The sequence below is a fragment of the Lathyrus oleraceus genome, chromosome 1 (genome assembly GCF_024323335.1).
Source record: "Lathyrus oleraceus cultivar Zhongwan6 chromosome 1, CAAS_Psat_ZW6_1.0, whole genome shotgun sequence".
Taxonomy (NCBI): Eukaryota; Viridiplantae; Streptophyta; class Magnoliopsida; order Fabales; family Fabaceae; genus Lathyrus; species Lathyrus oleraceus.
Window position 1 is genome coordinate 424,244,556 of NC_066579.1, and position 19,981 is coordinate 424,264,536.

At 42.9% G+C, this 19,981-nt stretch overlaps 1 protein-coding gene across 1 annotated transcript; it reads left to right on the forward strand.

The window, feature by feature from the left end:
* The first annotated feature begins 1,630 nt into the window (after window positions 1-1,630).
* LOC127113750 (uncharacterized) lies at window positions 1,631-19,268 on the forward strand. Its single transcript, XM_051046504.1, has 3 exons — window positions 1,631-2,008; window positions 7,026-7,189; window positions 19,255-19,268. The coding sequence occupies exons 1-3, from the start codon at window positions 1,638-1,640 to the stop codon at window positions 19,266-19,268; spliced, it is 549 nt and encodes a 182-aa protein (XP_050902461.1). The 5' UTR covers window positions 1,631-1,637.
* Window positions 19,269-19,981: the final 713 nt, after the last annotated feature.

The window sequence follows — 19,981 nt, forward strand, 5'->3', positions numbered from 1 at the left end:
CAAGCTGAAGGTCAAGGAAGCAGAGAATCTGAAGATCATTGCCGAGAGAGACCACTATATGGCAGAGAGAGACTACTACTTCAGGCAGATGAAGATTCATCAGAAGGAAGTTGGGAGACTACAACAGGAGAATACCGAGCTCAGGTTCGCCGCAGAGTTCGCGAGGATGGAAGATGAGATAGGGCCATCTGTGGGACCCTCATCCAGTTAGATCTTTCATTTGTGTTGGATTACTGTCAGGCTTGTTGACGGAATTCACTTGTCTGTATTTCTTTCCTATTCTGGAGGATTGTATTTGATTTTATCTGGTTGATGTATGACTATGGCACTGTTTGTGCACTCTTTGGTTATGTGATGGTTATTTTCAGTCAGTGATTAATCTTCAAGCTTTATTTGCTTTGCCGTATGCACTCACACAGGCACACACATGGTTGGGGGTATCATGCTAAATCACATATCTCCGATCTGCACGATAAAATCAGACGCTGAATATCAGAATATTGATGCCGGATTATTATTTGTCTCCGTGATGCCAGGATCGAGAGACAAAGTGTCCTTCATATGAATAGACACTGCATCCATGCATTGATCATAATGACTGTGCTTTATTTTGCAGGTGTTTGTTATTAACGTGCTTGCTTGTGACAGGAATCATTGCTCGCGCTCGAAGGACAGTACCTTTACGCTCAACACGCCCTCACAGATATTATACCAGAAGGAATACTCCCAGACTCATGGAGCTTCCCAGTGCTGATATGCTGGAACTGAAGGAGAAAATGAACGAACTGATCAATATAATGCAAGGTTTTGCCATTGGTCAGAAGGCTCTCGCAGATAAGGTTGAGAAACTCGAGCGGGTTTCTGCTGTGGGCAGTGGGGTCAACCTGGATGGAGTCTCCAACCAGGGGCAAGGATCTCGTGATGGTGGGAAGAGGACAACAGTTGGTCTGGTGAATAATGCTGGTGGTGTTGGTGGCCAACCGGGGCAGAATACGAAAGACAACTTTGTGCCTCCGTTTTATGGTTTTGACGAAGATCAGGAGGAAGATAGAGAGGCTGACCAGTTCTCTATGCGAAATGAGCCTTTTGTGCCTTACGACATTCCTCCTCAGAACAAGGAAATTCAGCTGCTGGCTGAGAAGATAAAAGTGCTTGAGAGCTATGCCACGCCTGGGGTGGTAAACATGTCCAACATGGGATTGGTGGAGGGAATTGTGATTCCTCAGAAGTTCAAGGCGCCTGCGTTCGATAAATACAACGGTAGTTCCTGCCCGGAAACTCATCTCCAGGCATTTGTCCGCAAAATCTCAGCATACACCGCGGATCAAAAACTGTGGATGTACTTTTTCCAGGACAGCCTGTCTGGAGGCTCCTTGGAATGGTACACCAAGTTGAGATCGTCCGATATCAAAAGCTGGCAAGATTTGGGAGATGCTTTCTTTAAGCAATACCAATTTAATGCTGATATGGCTCCGAGTCGTACCCAGCTGCAGGGTATGTCTCAAAAGCATAACGAAGGATTCAAGGAGTATGCTCAGCGATGGAGAGAACTGGCTGCGAGGGTGCAACCTCCTCTGGTGGACAGGGAGATGTCGGATTTGTTTATGGGGACCCTGCAGGGGCCGTTTGCAGAACGAATGGTGGGGTGTCCTGTTACCAACTTCTCTGATATCGTGGTAGCTGGAGAAAGAATAGAGAGTTGGTTAAAGCTGGGCAAAATTCAGGGTGCGTCTTCTTCTTCTTCAGGGTCGAAAAAGCCGTTTGGTAACAATGGTGGACAGAGGAAGAAAGAGGGAGATACCAGTGCAGTGTACGCTCAACGCGGACCCAGTAGGGACCGTTACTTCCAGCACAATGCTGCAGTAACAATTCCTGCTGAGTCTCATTCAGCACAACCGCAACAACAACAACAGCAGCAACAGCAACAAAGACAACAACCCTTTCAGCAGAGACAACAAAGGGCTGGTTATCAGATCCGAGGCAGAGCGCAGGATCGTCAATTTGATAGGTGTAACACCTCAAAATTTGCCCTCCTCTCTTGGGACCAGCATTAACATATTTGCATATCATTTTAGGACATTAGGCATTTCATATTGCATAGCATGTGGTTACATTGTGCAAGTCATCCTCCCAAGTCTTGATCAGAAGATGAGGAAGTCAGGAAGTGCAAGCCTAGGGTTTACTGACTGATCATGGCCATCTGAGGATTGGGCCGTGAATTAGGGTTTCATGATTCTCAAGGGTATTGGTCTTCATCTTGCTTGAATTGATACATCATCATCATCATGTTTGGGTGTCATCAGGAGATTGAAGTTCATTCCTTGAGATTAGGGTTTTGACCACTGGTCAACCCTAATCAGTTGCATTGGGCCAATCAGGGCTGGATCAGGAGATGAGGTCTGTGATGGTTATGGGGTTCATTTTGTGATTATATGGTGCTTATGGAGGCTAGGGTATCACCCTTGAGCCATTTCAGTTGAAGATTGGGGCTCAGTTTGATCTATGCATTGCCAGATTCATCTATCAGATGAAAAGTCAACTGTGGTCAACTGTACATGATCTGGTGGATTTGGAGGTGGAAATGAGTTAGACACACTTCATTCATGTTGGAACAAGTGTTATATGACATCTCAAAGCTTAAAAATGAAGAAAATCAAGTCAGGACAAAAACTGCCAAAAATAGAAAGTGACTTGTAGCTGAAGTTTCCAAAAATGGAAAGTTTTTGACCTCAAAAACAGATGTCCAAGGAAGCTTCAAATGAAAATTTGTTCAACATGAAAGTTGTAGATCTTGTTCTCACCTTTCCAAAAAGTCCAAGAACTTGAAAATCCAATGTATGGTTTGGAAATTGGGGCTCAGTGAATTTCAAAAATGACCCGTAATCAGGAGGCCATAACTTCCACATGGATTGTCCAAATTGCAAGTTCTTTATATGCACAAACTCCATTTGACATGTACTTTAAGGGTGCATCATTGGATTTGTCCAAAAATGGCCAAGGCAAAAAGTCACTTTTCAACTGGACAGCTGAATTGGACCAGGGGCAAAATTGTCCAACTTTCAAAATAATTGGAATTTTTGAATGGGACTTTTTCCAACACCTCAGGAATGGCATTTTAAGGGTGTTTGAATATTCATTTCATGGCTAAGGCATGTAAATTGGATTTGGGCTTGGAAAATGAAGTGCTAAAAATGGACATTTTGCAAATTCATGGTTTTTGAATGCAAGGCCAATTCTAATACACTCCATATGCCAAATAGAACTTGTTTGAGCTGTCATTTGCTGTCACATTGCATTATTTGGAGAGGACCATTTTGCCCTTGCACTTAAAAAGCTCATTAGCACTAATCACATGATTTTGGTAATTATGGATTAAGAAGTGGATTAAGGAGATGGTATATATTGTTAATCATAACAGAATTTGTTAACCACATTTTCATTCTTCAAGATCCAAACTGAATTTCCCTCCAAAACCTCTCAAATTCTCTCAAAACTTCATCACTTTTTTTCACATTTCTTCACAAAATCTTCATCAATTTGCTTCGTTTTTGATTGATTCAGGTTCTACATGTGGTTGTGGTGAACTGTTTTGCAGAATTCGTGGCCAAATCTTCAAGAATTCCAACTGTCCAAAGGCTTGCACAACAATGGCATCTTCATGATTCTTGCACTTGGAGCTGTTTCGAGCTAAGTTAGCTTCTCCATTCACCTTCCTAATCAACAAACTCCATCTGTTTTCACCATTGGAGCCTTGAGGAGCTCGATTTCGCAACTGTTGCTTCATAAGGTCAGAATTCAAACCTTTCGATTCTTGAAATTGACATGTGGTTTAGGTAGATCTTGCAACGTAGAACACACTGCAACTTGAATCATGCGTTTTCGTTAAGAATTGAATGAGATATGTAGATCTGAACTTTTGATGATAAACTTTCTTTTGCTCGATCCGGTTAGCATGAGTAGATTTAGGATGAATGCTTGTTGTTTCGATGTTCTACATGACGAGACGTTTCGATCGGTATATTGCTTGCATGATTCTGTGAAAATTTGTTCGTAAGTGTGTGTTGTGTTCACTGTTCCGTCGTCTTTTTTCGCGAGGAAATCGCGTATTCGCCTAGCGAGTGATCCATTCGCCTAGCGAAGCTTGAAGAAGATGAGTGTTCGCCTAGCGAAGCCTCCGGTTCGCTTAGCGAAACCGCGCGGTTTTATATAGGCGCCAGATTCAAATGTTTCGCTGTATTTACAAGTTTGCCACTGTCACCATTTATTTCATTTTTTTTCACAATTTCATTTCATTTTGATGCCTGATCTTTAGAAATTCATAACTCACTCGTTTTTTATCCAATTTTGGTGAGATTTTTTGCATTGTTCTTCTGGAAATGTGTAGAATTTTATCATGATTTTTGTGGATTTTTTTTGCATGTGTAGAAAATTAAAATGCCTAAGGTTTGATTGTATGTGTCATTTTGTACATGTTTTGCCAAATCCAATGTGAAATGCTCATAATGTAAAATAAATTCTTGACAATTTTTGTGATGATTGTTGACTGGATGATGTTCATTTATATGTAAATTTCATGAGTTTTTGATACCTGATCATTGAGATATGAATTTTGGAACTTAGGTGTGACAATTTGTGTCACACCTCTTGATGTCAACTTGTTGAATTTAATTGGATAGCCTATGCATGTTAGAATTGAATGAAATTTGGCATGGTGAATTGTTGATATGTTAGGATGTTGTATGAATTTTTGTAGAATTTTTCACTGCATTTTCAATTTGATCTTGATTTTTCATTTCTGGTGGTTGAATTTGCAAGCTCATGTGACACATGTTGGTAGATTGATTGGGAAATCCTCATATTGTATTGTATGGCCATGAAATTTGATATGCATGAACTAGACACGTTGTGTGACCTCCCTGTTTTGGTCTCATCCATTTCTTTTTTGTTTTCAATGAGATATGAATTTTTGAATTGGATGTATGCATTGATGGTGTGAATTGGAGCATATAATTGTGTCTGTTTTTGTCGATTTTCATTGACATGGTTTCATTTGCCCAATTGAGCTCAAATTTGACATGGTAGACCTTGATTGACCCCTGTTTAGGTGTATTTAATTTGAGAATTTTTGGATTTAATTTGATAGGGATTTGAATGCAATAATTCTGTTTGTATGTTTGGTGCTTCATTTGAACCAATATGGATTGTTTTGTGCATAGCATGAGCTTGGTGGATGATATAAACATGAGACCAATGATGTTTGCTTGTGTTTGATGTTAATTTGATGTTGGTTAATGAATACCTTGCTGTTTTAACTTTTTTCTTGCTTTTGGACCCTAGGCTTGGCCTAGTGGTCTAGTTGCTAATATTTGCTTGATTTTTCAGGATCAAAAAAGCAATGTACATGGAGAATGATACAAGTTGATTTTAATTGATGTTGTGGATGTTTGTACACTAACATAACATTGTTTTGTAGGTGTTGGAGCTTGGGCTTAAGCCTTGGGCTTGCTTTGTGTTGTATTGTTTAAGCTGTTTAACTGTTTGCTTTATAGTTTGTCTGATTGAGTACTGACTGTGTTTGATTGTTTCCAGGTACTTTTAGTTGCTCAGTTCCTTGTGAACTTTTGCTTTGCATTGCTTAAGCAACTTGCATTTGAGGTATAACCTTCTTACTTCATGTAGTCTGGAGACCCGGCTGTTACCGGGCCGGGCAAATTGTCTGAAGTCCTCCTTAAGAGGCAATGCTTGTGTATGTTTATTTTTAAGCCCAAGCAGGAAAAGTCCTTCAAGTAAGGCGATTGGTGGAAGGTAGGGACAAGCAACCTGTCCCCCACTATTCAGTGAGTCTTCTCCTTGCTCCCATTACATGGTTGTAGCATTGAGATCAAAAGCCCAAGATCCTGTGCAGTGCACATTGTGTCTGAGTCATCGAGTATAGAAGGGTTCCCCTATTCTGGACCCATGCTCATTTGTCAGCTCTCCCTGGTTAGGGATAAGAGCTGTGAGGTCTGATCCTCACTTCATCCTTTCATCTGCTTCACCTTAGCCTCGTAATGGCAAGGTTAAGAGCAAACACAGCCTGTACAGACGATTGCTTAGGCAGTCAAACCTGATTGATTGAGCCCCTTGTTTGGCTATAGTGCGTGTTATGTGGATATCTGATTGACATGTTTGTTTGAGATACCTGTTCTCATTTGATGATATATGATTGTATGCTTGTGTGCTAGCTTCTTTCCTGGTTAGGTTAGTTTGCTTATGCAAGTAGGATAGAAAACCGAACTTAGGGTTAACGATGCATGACAACATTAGGCTCGAGTCTCAGCTCCCTAGTTGTGTATCTTTCCCCGGTTTCTGGTTAGCAATTTAGTCCCTTTCAGGGGAACTACATCGCCCTGATCCTCGTGCCAGACGAGGTATGTAGGCAGGTGGTCGTGCGAGACCACTCCGGGCAACCTTTTTCTTTTTTGCGTGTGTTTACTTGTTATCTGATGGTGTTTTGGCTCGGATGCCGACGTAAGTCCAGTAAGTGGCTGTCGGGCTCCACGTTTGCCCTTTTGAGTGTGTTTTGGTTCGGATGCCGACGTAATTCCATCCAGTGGTTGTCAGGCTCCATGTTTGCCACCCTTGCTTGTTTGTATGTTTTGTGTTGTTTGGCGTGTGTAAGCCGAACTACAGTGGCTCTGATTCTTGTTCCAGACAAGATATGTAGGCATAAGGTGCGATACCTTATCGAGCCCTTTCTTCTTAACCCCACCTGCGTTCCCTGTGTGCGTGTGTGATGTATGTTTATAGCAACCTTATCTTTCTAGAACGTGGATCCCGTCGAGTACGACGGACGTGAGGGGTGCTAATACCTTCCCCTCGCGTAACCGACTCCCGAACCCATTCTCTTGGTCGCGAGACCATGTCTTTCCAGGTTTCTCTGAGCGTTTCCTTTCCCTATCTTGGGATAAATAACGTTTAGTGGCGGCTCTGTGTGTTTTTATTTTTAGGCTCGCCGGTTGATTTTTCGCAGGATGCGACAATAGGCCTCCAGTGAGTTATGCTTTCTTGTTTAAGAAGCTGCAGGATTTGGGCCTTGTGCAGACCAGAACTCTGGCACCTTTGAGACCTGATCAAAGGCCAGCCAGTTATGATGAGAATGCTAAATGTGAATTCCACTCGGGTGCGCCCGGGCACAACATTGGGAACTGTAAAGCTTTTAAGCACACAGTTCAAGACTTGGTGGATTCCAAAGCCATTAATTTTGCGCCATCTCCCAATGTCAACGCAAATCCCATGCCTGCGCATGGTCAGAGGGGGGTGAATGCAATTTCTGAGGAAAGTCGAGTTGGGCTATTTGATGTTGATCAGCTGAAGACGCCTTTGGCTGAGGTCAAGAGGCAGTTGTTAAGAAATGGGGTTTACCCGGGCTGCGGGTTTGAGTGTGCTGAGTGCACTATTTCTGCAAATGGTTGTGAGCTTCTGAGGAAGCATGTCCAGGGGCTGATGGACGATGGGGAGATTGTGATCGAGAAGTCTGAAGGGAAGAAGGAGGAGGTCTCCACCATAACCATTTTCTATGACCCGGTTGATTTGTCTAACCTGGTGGAGGAGGCTCCAGTTACCATCACGGTACCTGGGCCGATTCCATACGACAAAGAGGATGCCGTGCCATGGCATTATGGGGGAGAGGTATATTGTAATGGTGAGAGGTTGGAAGAACAATCTGCTAGTGAAACCACCGTGCTAAAGGTGGATAATGCCGGTCCCAGCGGTTTCACTCGCAGTGGAAGGTTATTTGCTCCCGATGCTTTGAGGAGGGGGGAGGAAGAAAAAGATAAAAAGGAAAAGGCCGAGGCTTTAGCCAGGGCAAAGGGGAAGGCTGTGGCAGATAGCGGTAATACTCCTGTGATGACACCGGCGCCTGCGGGGTCGGATAACAAATTTGATGATGAGGCTGAAGAGTTTCTGAGAATCATCAAAAAGTCGGAGTATAAATTGGTGGATCACTTGCAGCAAACACCTTCTAAGATCTCGATTCTTTCACTGCTGTTGAGTTCTGAGGGTCATAGGGAGGCTTTATTGAAAATTCTGAAGAAAGCCTATGTGCCTCAGGAAATCACAATCAACCAATTGGAGACGGTCGTATCCAACGTGCATGCTAGCCATGGGCTGGGCTTTACGGATATGGACCTGACAGTGGACGGCAGGAATCATAACCGGGCTCTACACATTGCAATGGAATGCAAAGGAGCCGTGCTTTCGCATGTGCTGGTTGATACCGGTTCCTCTTTGAATGTGTTGCCTAAGAAGGCCCTGGCAAAGCTTAATTGTGATGGGCTGATTTTGACCCCGACTGATTTAATTGTGCGGGCTTTTGATGGGTCAAAGCGAGCCGTATTCGGGGAGGTGGAGTTACCAGTAAAGATTGGCCCGGAGGTGTTTAAGTCAACCTTCTATGTTATGGACATCCAGCCGGCTTACAGTTGCTTGTTGGGTCGCCCATGGATTCATGCTGCGGGAGCAGTTACGTCGACTTTGCACCAAAAGCTGAAATATGTTTGGGGAGGCCAGGTCGTTACTGTTTGCGGAGAGGAGGACATCTTTGTCAGCCACCTGTCTTCTTTCAAATATGTTGAGATGGACGGCGAAATATGGGAGACGCCTAGCCAGTCATTTGAAACTGTTAAGGTGGAGAATGCCCTGTTCGCCAAGCAAGAGGAAGAGAAACCATCCATCGCTTCATACAAGCAGGCTGCTGAGGTGGTCAAGAGCGGTGAGGCTCCTGGTTGGGGCAAAATGATGGAGGTCCCTGAGAAGAAGGACCGTTTTGGGGTTGGATATCAACCGGGCCGAGGCTTGGGACGAGGAAGAGGGGGTCGTACGTCTGTAACTTTCACGAGTGCCGGAATGCTGGATCCGGACCACATCTGCATGATGGGTGAAGATATTGACAGCGACTGTGACATGGACCGATGGATAACGTCGTGCGAACCAGGGATGGAAATCCACAACTGGAAGGCCGAAGAAATCATCCGGGTCACTCTCCTCGAAGAGTAATATTTTTCTTGTTTCTTTCTTATTTGCATGCAAACCTTACGTGTTGCCCGACACGTAATGGTTCATTGTAAGGGCCACCTCATGTCATAATTTGCAAAATTCTGCATCATTAATAAAAGGATGTTTTTCAGTCAAAAGCGGTGTTCCCTGTTTTTCATTTATTTTTGCAGTTTAAAAAAATAAAAACAAATAAAAATGGCAATGTTTTCATTTTTCCTTTTTTTTTAAATTTCTCACACCGGTTCTAAAGCAATGCATGAATCAACATTCATGCAGATGCGATTCCTCTCCGGATCTCATTGATAACAATCCTGTTACGCCTCTATATGATTTCGACAATCCGATCTATCTTGCTGAAGAAAAAGACGAAGAAGATTGTGAATTGCCGGAGGAATTAGCCAGGTTGTTAAGACAAGAGGAGAAGGTGATTCAGCCGCATGAAGAGCCGATTGAGGTCGTGAACTTGGGTACCGACGAGGTCAAAAGAGAGGTGAAAATCGGGGCTGCTTTGGAGGAAAGTGTTAAGGGCAGATTGGTGGCATTGTTGAAAGAGTATGTCGATATCTTTGCCTGGTCTTATCAAGATATGCCAGGGTTGGATACCGATATCGTTGTGCACAAGCTACCGTTGAGAACAGATTGTCCTCCAGTGAAGCAGAAGTTGCGCAGAACTCGACCTGACATGGCAATGAAAATTAAAGAGGAAGTGCAGAAGCAGTGGGATGCTGGTTTCCTTGCTGTCACTAACTATCCGCCATGGGTTGCGAACATTGTGTCAGTCCCGAAAAAAGATGGGAAAGTAAGAATGTGTGTGGACTACCGGGATCTGAATAGAGCTAGTCCGGAAGATGATTTTCCATTACCTCACATTGACGTGTTGGTAGACAATACAGCTCAATTCTCGGTGTTTTCCTTCATGGATGGCTTTTCTGGCTATAATCAGATCAAGATGTCGCCAGATGATATGGAGAAAACAACGTTCATTACACCGTGGGGTACCTTTTGTTACAAGGTGATGCCATTCGGTCTCAAGAACGCCGGTGCTACTTATCAGAGAGCCATGGTGACTTTGTTTCATGATATGATTCATCATGAAATTGAATGCTATGTTGATGACATGATAGCAAAGTCCCAGACAGAAGAGGGGCATTTGGTAGATTTGGCCAAGTTGTTCGACCGGCTGAGACAGTTCAGACTGAGGTTGAATCCGAACAAGTGCACGTTCGGAGTGCGGTCCGGTAAATTGCTGGGGTTCATTGTGAGCGAGAAAGGAATCGAGGTTGATCCTGCAAAAGTAAAAGCGATAAAAGAAATGCCTGAACCGAGAACGGAGAAAGAGGTTCGTGGTTTCTTGGGTAGATTGAACTACATTTCACGGTTCATATCTCATCTAACAGCCACGTGTGAACCAATCTTTAAATTGTTGAGAAAAGACCAAACGGTCAGGTGGAATGATGATTGCCAAGCGACATTTGAAAAGATCAAAGAGTATTTGCAGGAGCCTCCGATTCTGATGCCTCCTGTGGAGGGAATACCGTTAATTCTGTACATGACAGTCCTCGAGGGGTCTATGGGGTGTGTATTGGGGCAGCATGACGCGTCTTGTCGAAAAGAGCATGCAATTTACCTTAGCAAAAAGTTTACCGACTGTGAAACAGTACATTCACTGCTCGAGAAAACTTGCTGTGCTTTGGTCTGGGCTGCTCGCCGACTAAGGCAGTACATGTTGGTTCATACCACTTTGTTGATTTCCAAGATGGATCCAATCAAGTACATTTTTGAAAAGCCAGCATTGACCGGACGGGTTGCGAGGTGGCAAATGATTTTGACAGAATATGATATTCAGTACACCTCTCAGAAAGCGATCAAGGGGAGTGTATTGTCTGATTACCTCGCCCAGCAGCCTATTGATGATTATCAACCGATGAAGTTTGAATTCCCTGATGAGGACATCATGTTTCTCAAATCGAAAGATTGCGAGGAACCAATCCCGGAGGAGGGGCCTGACCCTGAATCCGAATGGATTCTGATGTTTGATGGGGCCGTTAACGTGAATGGAAGCGGTGTTGGTGCTGTTTTGGTTACGCCGAAAGGATCTCATATTCCTTTTGCTGCCCGGCTAACATTTGAGTGTACCAACAACGTAGCTGAATATGAAGCTTGTATATTGGGGATTGAGGAGGCGATTGATTTGAGAATCAAGAACCTTGTCATATATGGAGATTCAGCTCTGGTGATAAATCAGGTTAACGGAAAATGGTATACGCATCAATCTCATTTGGTTCCGTATCGAGATTATACGAGGAGATTGTTGACGTTTTTCACCAAGGTGAAGTTGCATCATGTGCCTAGAGAGGAGAATCCTTTGGCAGATGCTTTGGCTACTCTGGCCGCCTTGATTAAGGTGCAGAGGTGGAATCAGATCCCCAGTGTGGAGGTTGGACGTCTGGATAGACCGGCTTATGTGTTTGCTGTTGATGCAGCGCCTGATGATGAGAAGCCGTGGTATTATGATATCAAACGCTATCTTGAGACCCAAGAATATCCTGAGGGAGCATCAAAGAAAGATCGAAAGACTCTGCGGAGGTTAGCCATGGTATTCTACCTGAATAAGGATGGGGTTTTGTATAAGAGGAATTTCGATTGGGTCTTGCTCAGATGTGTTGATGATGCAGAGGCAAGCCAATTAATGAAAGAGGTTCATGAGGGATCGTTCGGTACCCATGCCAGTGGGAATGCAATGGTGAAGAAGCTGCTGAGAGCAGGTTATTATTGGATGACAATGGAGGCCCAATGTTTTAATTTCGTGCGGAAGTGTCATAAATGCCAGATTTATGCTGATAAGGTGCACGTGCCTCCAAATCCGTTGAGCTTAATGTCGTCTCCATGGCCGTTTGCTATGTGGGGCATTGATATGATTGGAAAGATAGAGCCTACGGCTTCGAATGGGCACAGATTCATATTAGTGCCTATTGATTACTTCACCAAGTGGGTAGAAGCAGCCTCTTATACGAATGTGACGAAGCAGGTTGTTGCTAGATTTCTCAAGAGAGACATCATTTGCCGATACGGGGTTCCCGAGAGAATCATTACTGATAATGGTTCTAATTTGAATAATAAGATGATGGCAGAGTTGTGCCGGGAATTCAAAATTGAGCATCACAATTCTTCTCCCTATCGTCCGAAGATGAATGGGGCGGTTGAGGCAACCAACAAGAATATAAAGAAGATTGTGCAGAAAATGGTGGTGACCTACAAGGATTGGCATGAGATGTTGCCGTTTGCATTGCATGGGTATCGAACGTCGGTACGCACATCTACTGGGGCAACTCCGTTCTCGTTGGTATATGGGATGGAGGCTGTACTACCTGTCGAGGTTCAGATTCCCTCTTTGAGAGTCCTGATGGACGTGAAGTTGCAAGAGGCTGAATGGGTAAGGACCCGGTACGAAGAGTTGAGCCTGATAGAGGAAAAGAGGCTAGCAGCCATCTGTCATGGGCAGTTGTACCAGCAGAGGATGAAGCGTGCTTTTGACAAGAAGGTGCGACCTCGGGTGTATCACGTGGGTGATATGGTGCTGAAAAGGATCCTTCCTCCTCAAAACGATCGAAGGGGCAAGTGGACGCCGAATTATGAGGGTCCATTCGTGGTCAAGAAGGTTTTCTCTGGTGGAGCCTTGTTGTTGACGACCATGGATGGTGAGGATTTTCCATCCCCTGTGAATGCGGACGCAGTTAAAAAATACTTCGTATAAATTGACCCGCTGGACGAAAAGAACAAAATAGTCCAGGCAAAAATGGGCATCCCGGCGAACCAAAAACAGAAAGAGGGTTCGGGCAAAAGTTAGGGATATAAAATGAAAAAATTGTACACCCGGCAAGTCGAAAACCTGAAAAGGCGACTTGGGCAAAAATGGGTATCCCGGTGGACTGAAAACCCGAAAGGGCGGTTCAGGCAAAAGAGGGATTGAAACGAACAACTGCGTCTAGCATGATCGTTTGCGCTTTGGGTTAAAGCATCATGGATAATACCCGGTAGGGATCAATCGGAATCGTTTTGTTCAGAAGGCAGAAAGCATGGAGAGTCTGAGGACATATGGGGTGTAACTGAGTTGGAACTCGATGAGATCACGGGTTTCACATTGCCATTAGGATAGATTTTTCCTTTTGTGCGCAATTACCTCTTTTCAGGAATTGCTTCCTTTGTATTGCTCAATTTGAGCCACACACTTTGCCGATCAATAAAATGCATATTCAGTCAAATAATTTTGTTTTTGTTTTTCATTACCGCTTTGATTGCAAAAACATCCAGATATTTTTGATAAAGAATCTTGCATTTTAAGACATACAGGTTCCTTCCAATGCATGTTTATAAGATTGAAAGCTTGAAATCTTATTTGGAAGGTTGAGTGACCCAAGTGTTGAAATCTTGACACGCCTGGGGCACGGTTTTATCTGACGATCTGTTTTGCAGGAACTGTTAGATATTTTCATTCACTTGCAGGTTGTGATGTGGAAGCATTGTAATAAATCCCCAGAGAGTTCGCTCAGGAACGAATGAATGAAAGAACGACGAAGTGACGTTGAGACGTACGACGATCCTTGATGATAATCAAGAAGACTCTTCAAAGTCGGAAGATTGGAAAGTATGTAATTCCCCGCAGAGCCCGATCAGGGGCAAAGCAAGTTAGAGAACGGTAGAGGACGACGAGAGACGTCCGATGACCCTTGAAATTAACCAAGAAGACTCTTCAAAGTCGGAAAATTGAAAAGAATGTATAACTCCCAGGAATACGCTTTCTCGTCGAGCGCGGCGCGACCTTGGGATACAAGATGATGGAGCAGAAAAGGTCCAGACGAGTCTGGAAATTCCCCAAAAGTGGAAAGCTGATGCGAGGCTGGAAGGTAGATACCGTGGTTCGACGAGTCGACGGGTGTTCTGTACCAACTTTTCTCATTTCCCGGCTAGGTCCCCAAGCAGAGTCATAGGACTAGCTTCCCAGCGGATTCCAATGTCGGTGGACTTCTCCAGCCGAGTCAGGATGGTTATTCCTGGCGGGTTTACGACGATGTTTCCTCAGCAGCCAGGCCAGAAGGTTGTTATCCCCGAGTGGAGCGGGTCTTTTTCAATGAAATATATCTCCAACAGTGTTCATCCTACCAGTAGATTGAACAAGTTTCCGTAGCGGACGGAGGGATTTCTGCATCCCCAGCTGAGTTGATTCTACCTATGGATTGCATGGGTTGTCCCCAGCGGAGTGGTATGCGGTTCCCTAGCAGGATCAGGATGGTTATCCCCAGCAGGTGATATATTGATGTTTCCCCAGTTGAGCCTGGAGGTTGCTATTCCCCTAGCAGGGCCTATGCGAGTATTTCCCCAGTGAAGTCGGCAAGTATCTGGGAGGGTTTCCCGAAGCGGAGTCAGGATTGATATCCCCAGCAAGTCAAAGACTGTTGTATCCCCACAGAGTGTTGGTGGTGCTTATCCCCAGCAGTTTCTCGAGTGGATTGGGTGCAAAGGGGGTTCTTCCCCAGCAAGGGTTGCCTTATTCCCCGCAGCAGCGTTATTCCCCAACAGGGTGGAAATCCGAGTGGTGGCGAGTTCTCAGCAGAGTGTCTCGTATTCCCCAGAAGGGTCCCTTGAGGGGGATGTTTTTGTTTTTTATGCATTCATCATGAAAAAATAACATGGCATATTGCATAGAGAAATGAATAATCGCGTGGCATTTCCATGTTTATGGAGCATTACGCAGAAAAAATCAATCATGCATCATTGCAAGCATAAGCTAGTCTCAAGCCGTGGTTACCGTTTGAGAAGTGGTTCTTGCTAGACAGTGAAGGTGTTGCTCCGAGGAGTTTAGCCTCATGGTTTGACCAAAGGTATTTCCCCAGTAGTACGATACTGGGGGAGGTTTCTGTCGTGTGAGACAGATGGTGAAGGTGTTACTCTGAGGAGTCTAGCATCAGAACGGCAGAGCAGCAAGGTTCCCCAATAGTGCGATATTGGAGGAAATGTTTCCGTCGAGCAGAGATGGAGATGAAATCAAAGGACGTTTTGCGATCAGCGCAATTTTCGGGGTTCAAATGGAGAAAAGGAAATGTTGAGGCATTTTCTGGGGTTCAAATGGAGATGGAGTTGAAGATTTTATCCGGGATGAGGTCCTTAGGATTATCTTCTGGTCATGTGTTGCCTTAGACTTTGGCTGAGGCCGATGGAGGTCGTTATAGGTGTCTTCTGAGGAAGAGGTACACATGCTACCTTCCTTTTGTGAAGGTTTACCCTCTGACATGTCGCCCTCAGAGTGGTTTGGTGTTATTTCCGACGTTGCCAGCGGAATTATCGCAGGAGATAGGAGATACTGAGGTATTTTCTGGGGTTCAAATGGAGAAAGGAAATGCTGAGGCATGTTCTGGGGTTCAAATGGAGAAAAGGAGATGTTGCGGCATTTTCTGGAGAACGGGGTTCATTCTGGCGATCGAGAGTTATCGTCAGGCGACTGGGGTTCAAATTGGAGATCGGGGTTCATTATGTTGGCAAAAAGGAGTGCTGAGGCATTTTCCGGGGTTCAAATGCAGAGATCTGAGGATCGTTTGCGCAGAGAAAATTTTCGGGGGTTCAAGAAAAGCAAAAGAAAAAGAAGAGTTGAGAATCCCGCGTGGATGTGTGGTGTTCAGGCCATGGTTATCCCTGTGTTACCATTTATTTCGGTATCCAGGTCGACGTTTTTCGAGATTGTTTCTTCGCCGATGCTGACAGGCGTTGTTAATTATCATCCCATCAGAGTGCAAATTGTTCGTCTGTTCTTGGTATTCAATCACTTTTCATCCTGATCATCCGAAAGCCGAGGCTATTTCGTATCGACAGGTTCACAGTGGATTGAATAGGAGCAGCTGTAACACCTCAAAATTTGCCCTCCTCTCTTGGGACTAGCATTAACATATTTGCATTTCATTTTAGGACATTAGGCATTTCATGTTGCATATCATGTGGTTACATTATGCAAGCCATCTTCCCGAGTCTTGATCAGAAGAGGAGGAAGTCAAGTGCAAGCTAGGGTTTTACTGATTGATCATTGGCCATCTGAGGATTGGGCTGTGAATTAGGGTTGCATGATTCCCAAGGGTATTGGTCTTCATGTTGATTGAAGTGGTACATCATCATCATCAGGGTTGGATGTCATCAAGTGGTTGAAGAAGATTCCTTGAGATTAGGGTTTTGACCACTGGTCAACCCTAATCAGCTGCATTGGGCCAATCAGGGCTGGATCAGGAGATGAGGTTTCTGATGGTTATGAGGTTCATTTTGTGATTATATGATGATTATTGAGGCTAGGGTGTCACCCTTGAGCCATTTCAGTTGAAGATTGGGGCTCAGATTGATCTGTGCATTGCCAGATTCATCTGTCAGATGAAAAAGTCAACTGTGGTCAACTGTACATGATCTGATGGATTTGGAGGTGGAAATGAGTTGGATACATTTCATTCATGTTGGAACAAGTGTTGAATGACATCTCAAAGCTTAAAACTGAAGAAAATCAAGTCAGGACAAAAACTGCCAAAAATAGCAAGTGACTTGTAATTGAAGTTTCCAAAAATGGAAAGTTTTGGACTTCAAAACCACGTGTCCAAGGAAGCTTCAAATGAAAATTTGTCCAACATGAAAGTTGTAGATCTTGCTCTCACCTTTCCAAAAAGTCCAAGAACATGAATTTCTCATTTGTGGTTGGCAAGTTATGGATTGATCTAAGCACAAAAAAGTTGAATTTCAAAGTGGCATAACTCTTGATTCACAAGGCCAATTCATGTGGTTCTTTTTTTGAGCAAACTCCATTTGACATGTACTATCATAATCCATCATTACATTTCATGAAAACTCATCACATAAAAAGTCCATTTTTCAAGTGATTTAATTTTAAAAAGTGGAGGGAAAAAGTGATTTTGAGAAATATTCATGGTTTACACATAATTTCACTTGCATTGGCTTACAAACATCATTTGAAACTTGCTTCAAAACATATTTTTTGAGTAAATTTGAAGGAAAATTCATGCACTATTCACCATGCATTTTCATGCATAGGGTGAAAACTCAATTTGCCAAAACACTCCCTAATTCATTCATTTCATTAACATTTGGCTTAAGTGTGATTAGAGAGTGATTAGTAGAGCATATATATACTCTAATCATAACAGAATTGGGGAGGTTAATCATTTTTTCACCATTTTTGGATCTTGAAACTTTTTCCCTCCAAATTTTCTCTCAAACAAAACTTGAAAATTCTCCACATAGCATAGCATTTTTCTTCCATATTCTGGTTTATTGAGTGTAGTGGATGCAGAATCAAGCATTGGATCATCAAATTCGAGCAAAATTTGTGTACATTTCAAGCAAACTCATGAAGATGGAAGTGGAAAATTAATCAAGATCTAGTTCGTTTCAAGCTTCAATTCACACATAAAGCTTCAAGTTATCATCTCAGGAGCTGATTTGGATCATTTAAAGCCTTGGATCGTGCACATTTAGGGACTGCTCTTCAAGAGGTTCAGTTTTCGAATCTCTCAATTCTTAATTCCATTAACATGTTTAGATAGAGTTTTTCATGCTGATTAATCTGATATAAAATTCGTGTGAAATGGATAAAAAATGAATGAGTTATGCTTGCTTAAAGTTTGACATGTCAAAATGTTTTTGCTCGGATCTCTTAATCCATGGATTGTTAGGTTTAGATATTGATTGATCTGTAATCTACATTGAAAGAGCTTTCTGTTGATGTATGCATCTCAAAATTCTGGAAAATTTTCTGAACACAGCTCCGCCGTCTTCGCGAAGAAGATGGTGGAAACCACCGCTGGCCATACGCGTATCACTATGCGCCATACGCGTATCACTGTGCGTCATACGCGTATCACTATGCGCCATACGCGTATCACTGAGCCACCACTGGCCATACGCGTATCACCGTGCGCCATACGCGTATCACCTGCAGCATGTTTTCAAACTTAAAATCCATTTTATTTTTCCCTACAATTTCCATATGCATTGTTTTCCAAACTTCAAAAATTCATAAGTTCTTCATTTTTTGTCCAAATTTGATGAGACTTTTTGCATTATTCTCCTTGTGATGTGTAGTTTTTTATGGTGATTTTTAATATTTTTTTTCACGTGTAGAAAAATAAATTGCCTAGGGTTTTCTCATGTATGTCCATTTTGGATACATTTTGGTAATTGATCCATGAAATGCTCATATCATAAAATAAATTTGTGCCAATTTTTTGTGATGATTCCTGACTGGTTGATGGTCATTTATATGTAAATTTTGTGGATTTTTGATACCTGGCCTCTGAGTTATGATTTTTGGAACATAGGTGTGACAATTTGTGTCACACCTCTTGATGTCAACTTGTTGAATTTAATTGGATGACCTATGCATGTTGGAATTGGCTGAAATTTTGCATGGTGAATTGTTGATATGTTAGGATGTTGTATGAATTTTTGTAGGATTTTTCACTGTATTTTCAATTTAATCTTGATTTTTCATTTCTGGTTGTTGAAATTGCAAGCTCATGTGATACATGTTGGTAGATTGATTGGGAAATCCTCATATTGTATTGTATGGCCATGAAATTTGATATGCATGAACTAGACACATTGTGTGACCTCCCTGTTTTGGTCTCATCCATTTCTTTGTTGTTTTCAATGAGATATGAATTTTTGAAGTGGATGTATGCATTGATGGTGTGAATTGGAGCATGAAATTGTGTCTGTTTTTGTTGATTTTCATTGACATGGTTCCATCTGCCCAATTGAGCTCAAATTTGACATGGTAGACCTTGATTGACCCCTGTTTAGGTGTATTTAATTTGAGATTTTTTTGATGTGTTTTGGCATGGCTTTGAATGCAATACTTCTGTTTGTATATTTGGTGCTTCATTTGAACCAATATGGATTGTTTTGTGCATGAATTGAACTTGATGGATGATATAAACATGAGACCAAGGATGTTTGCTCTTGTTTGATGTTAATTTGATGTTGGATGGTGGATACCTTGCTGTTTTAACTTTTTTCTTGCTTTGGGACCCTAGGCTTGGCCTAGTGGTCTAGTTGCTAATGTTTGCTTGATTTTTCAGGATTAAAAAGCAATACACATGGAGAATGGTCCAAATCAATTTTGATTGATGATTGTTGATGTTTGTATACTAACATAACATTGTTTTGTAGGTGGTGAAGTTTAGGTTTAAGCTTTGAGCTTGCCTTGCTTTGTGTTGTATTGTTTAAACTGTTTGATTGTTTGCTGTACAATTTGTCTGATTGAATACTGACTGAGTTTGATTGTTTCCAGGTACTTTAGTTGCTCAGTTCCTTGTGAACTATTGCTTTGCTTTGCTTAAGCAACTTGCATTTGAGGTATAACCTTCTTACTTCATGTAGTCTGGAGACCCGGCTGTTACCGGGCCGGGCAAATAAATGTCTGAAGTCCTCCTTAAGAGGCAATGATTGTGTATGTTTATTTTTAAGCCCAAGCAGGAAAAGTCCTTCAAGTAAGGCAATTGGTGGAAGGTAGGGGCAAGCAACCTGTCCCCCACTATTCAGTGAGTCTTCTCCTTGCTCCCATTACATGGTTGTAGCATTGAGATCAAAAGCCCAAGATCTGTTGTGTCAGAGTCATCGAGTATAGAAGGGTTCCCCTATTCTGGACCCATGCTCATTTGTCAGCTCTCCCTGGTTAGGGATATGAGCTGTGAGGTCTGATCCTCACTTCATCCTTTCATCTGCTTCACCTTAGCCTCGTAATGGCAAGGTTAAGAGCAAACACAGCCTGTACAGACGATTGCTTAGGCAGTCAAACCTGATTGATTGAGCCCCCTTGTTTGGCTATAGTGCGTGTTATGTGGATATCTGATTGACATGCTTGTTTGAGATACCTGTTCTCATTTGATGATATATG

Excerpts from the sequence above, each read along its gene's own strand:
- LOC127113750 (XM_051046504.1), top strand. The coding sequence starts at position 1,638 with ATGGTGGGGTGTCCTGTTACCAACTTCTCTGATATCGTGGTAGCTGGA. Across the intron at positions 2,009-7,025 it reads CAGGATCGTCAATTTGATAG|GCCTCCAGTGAGTTATGCTT; the intron begins GTGTAACACCTC and ends ATGCGACAATAG.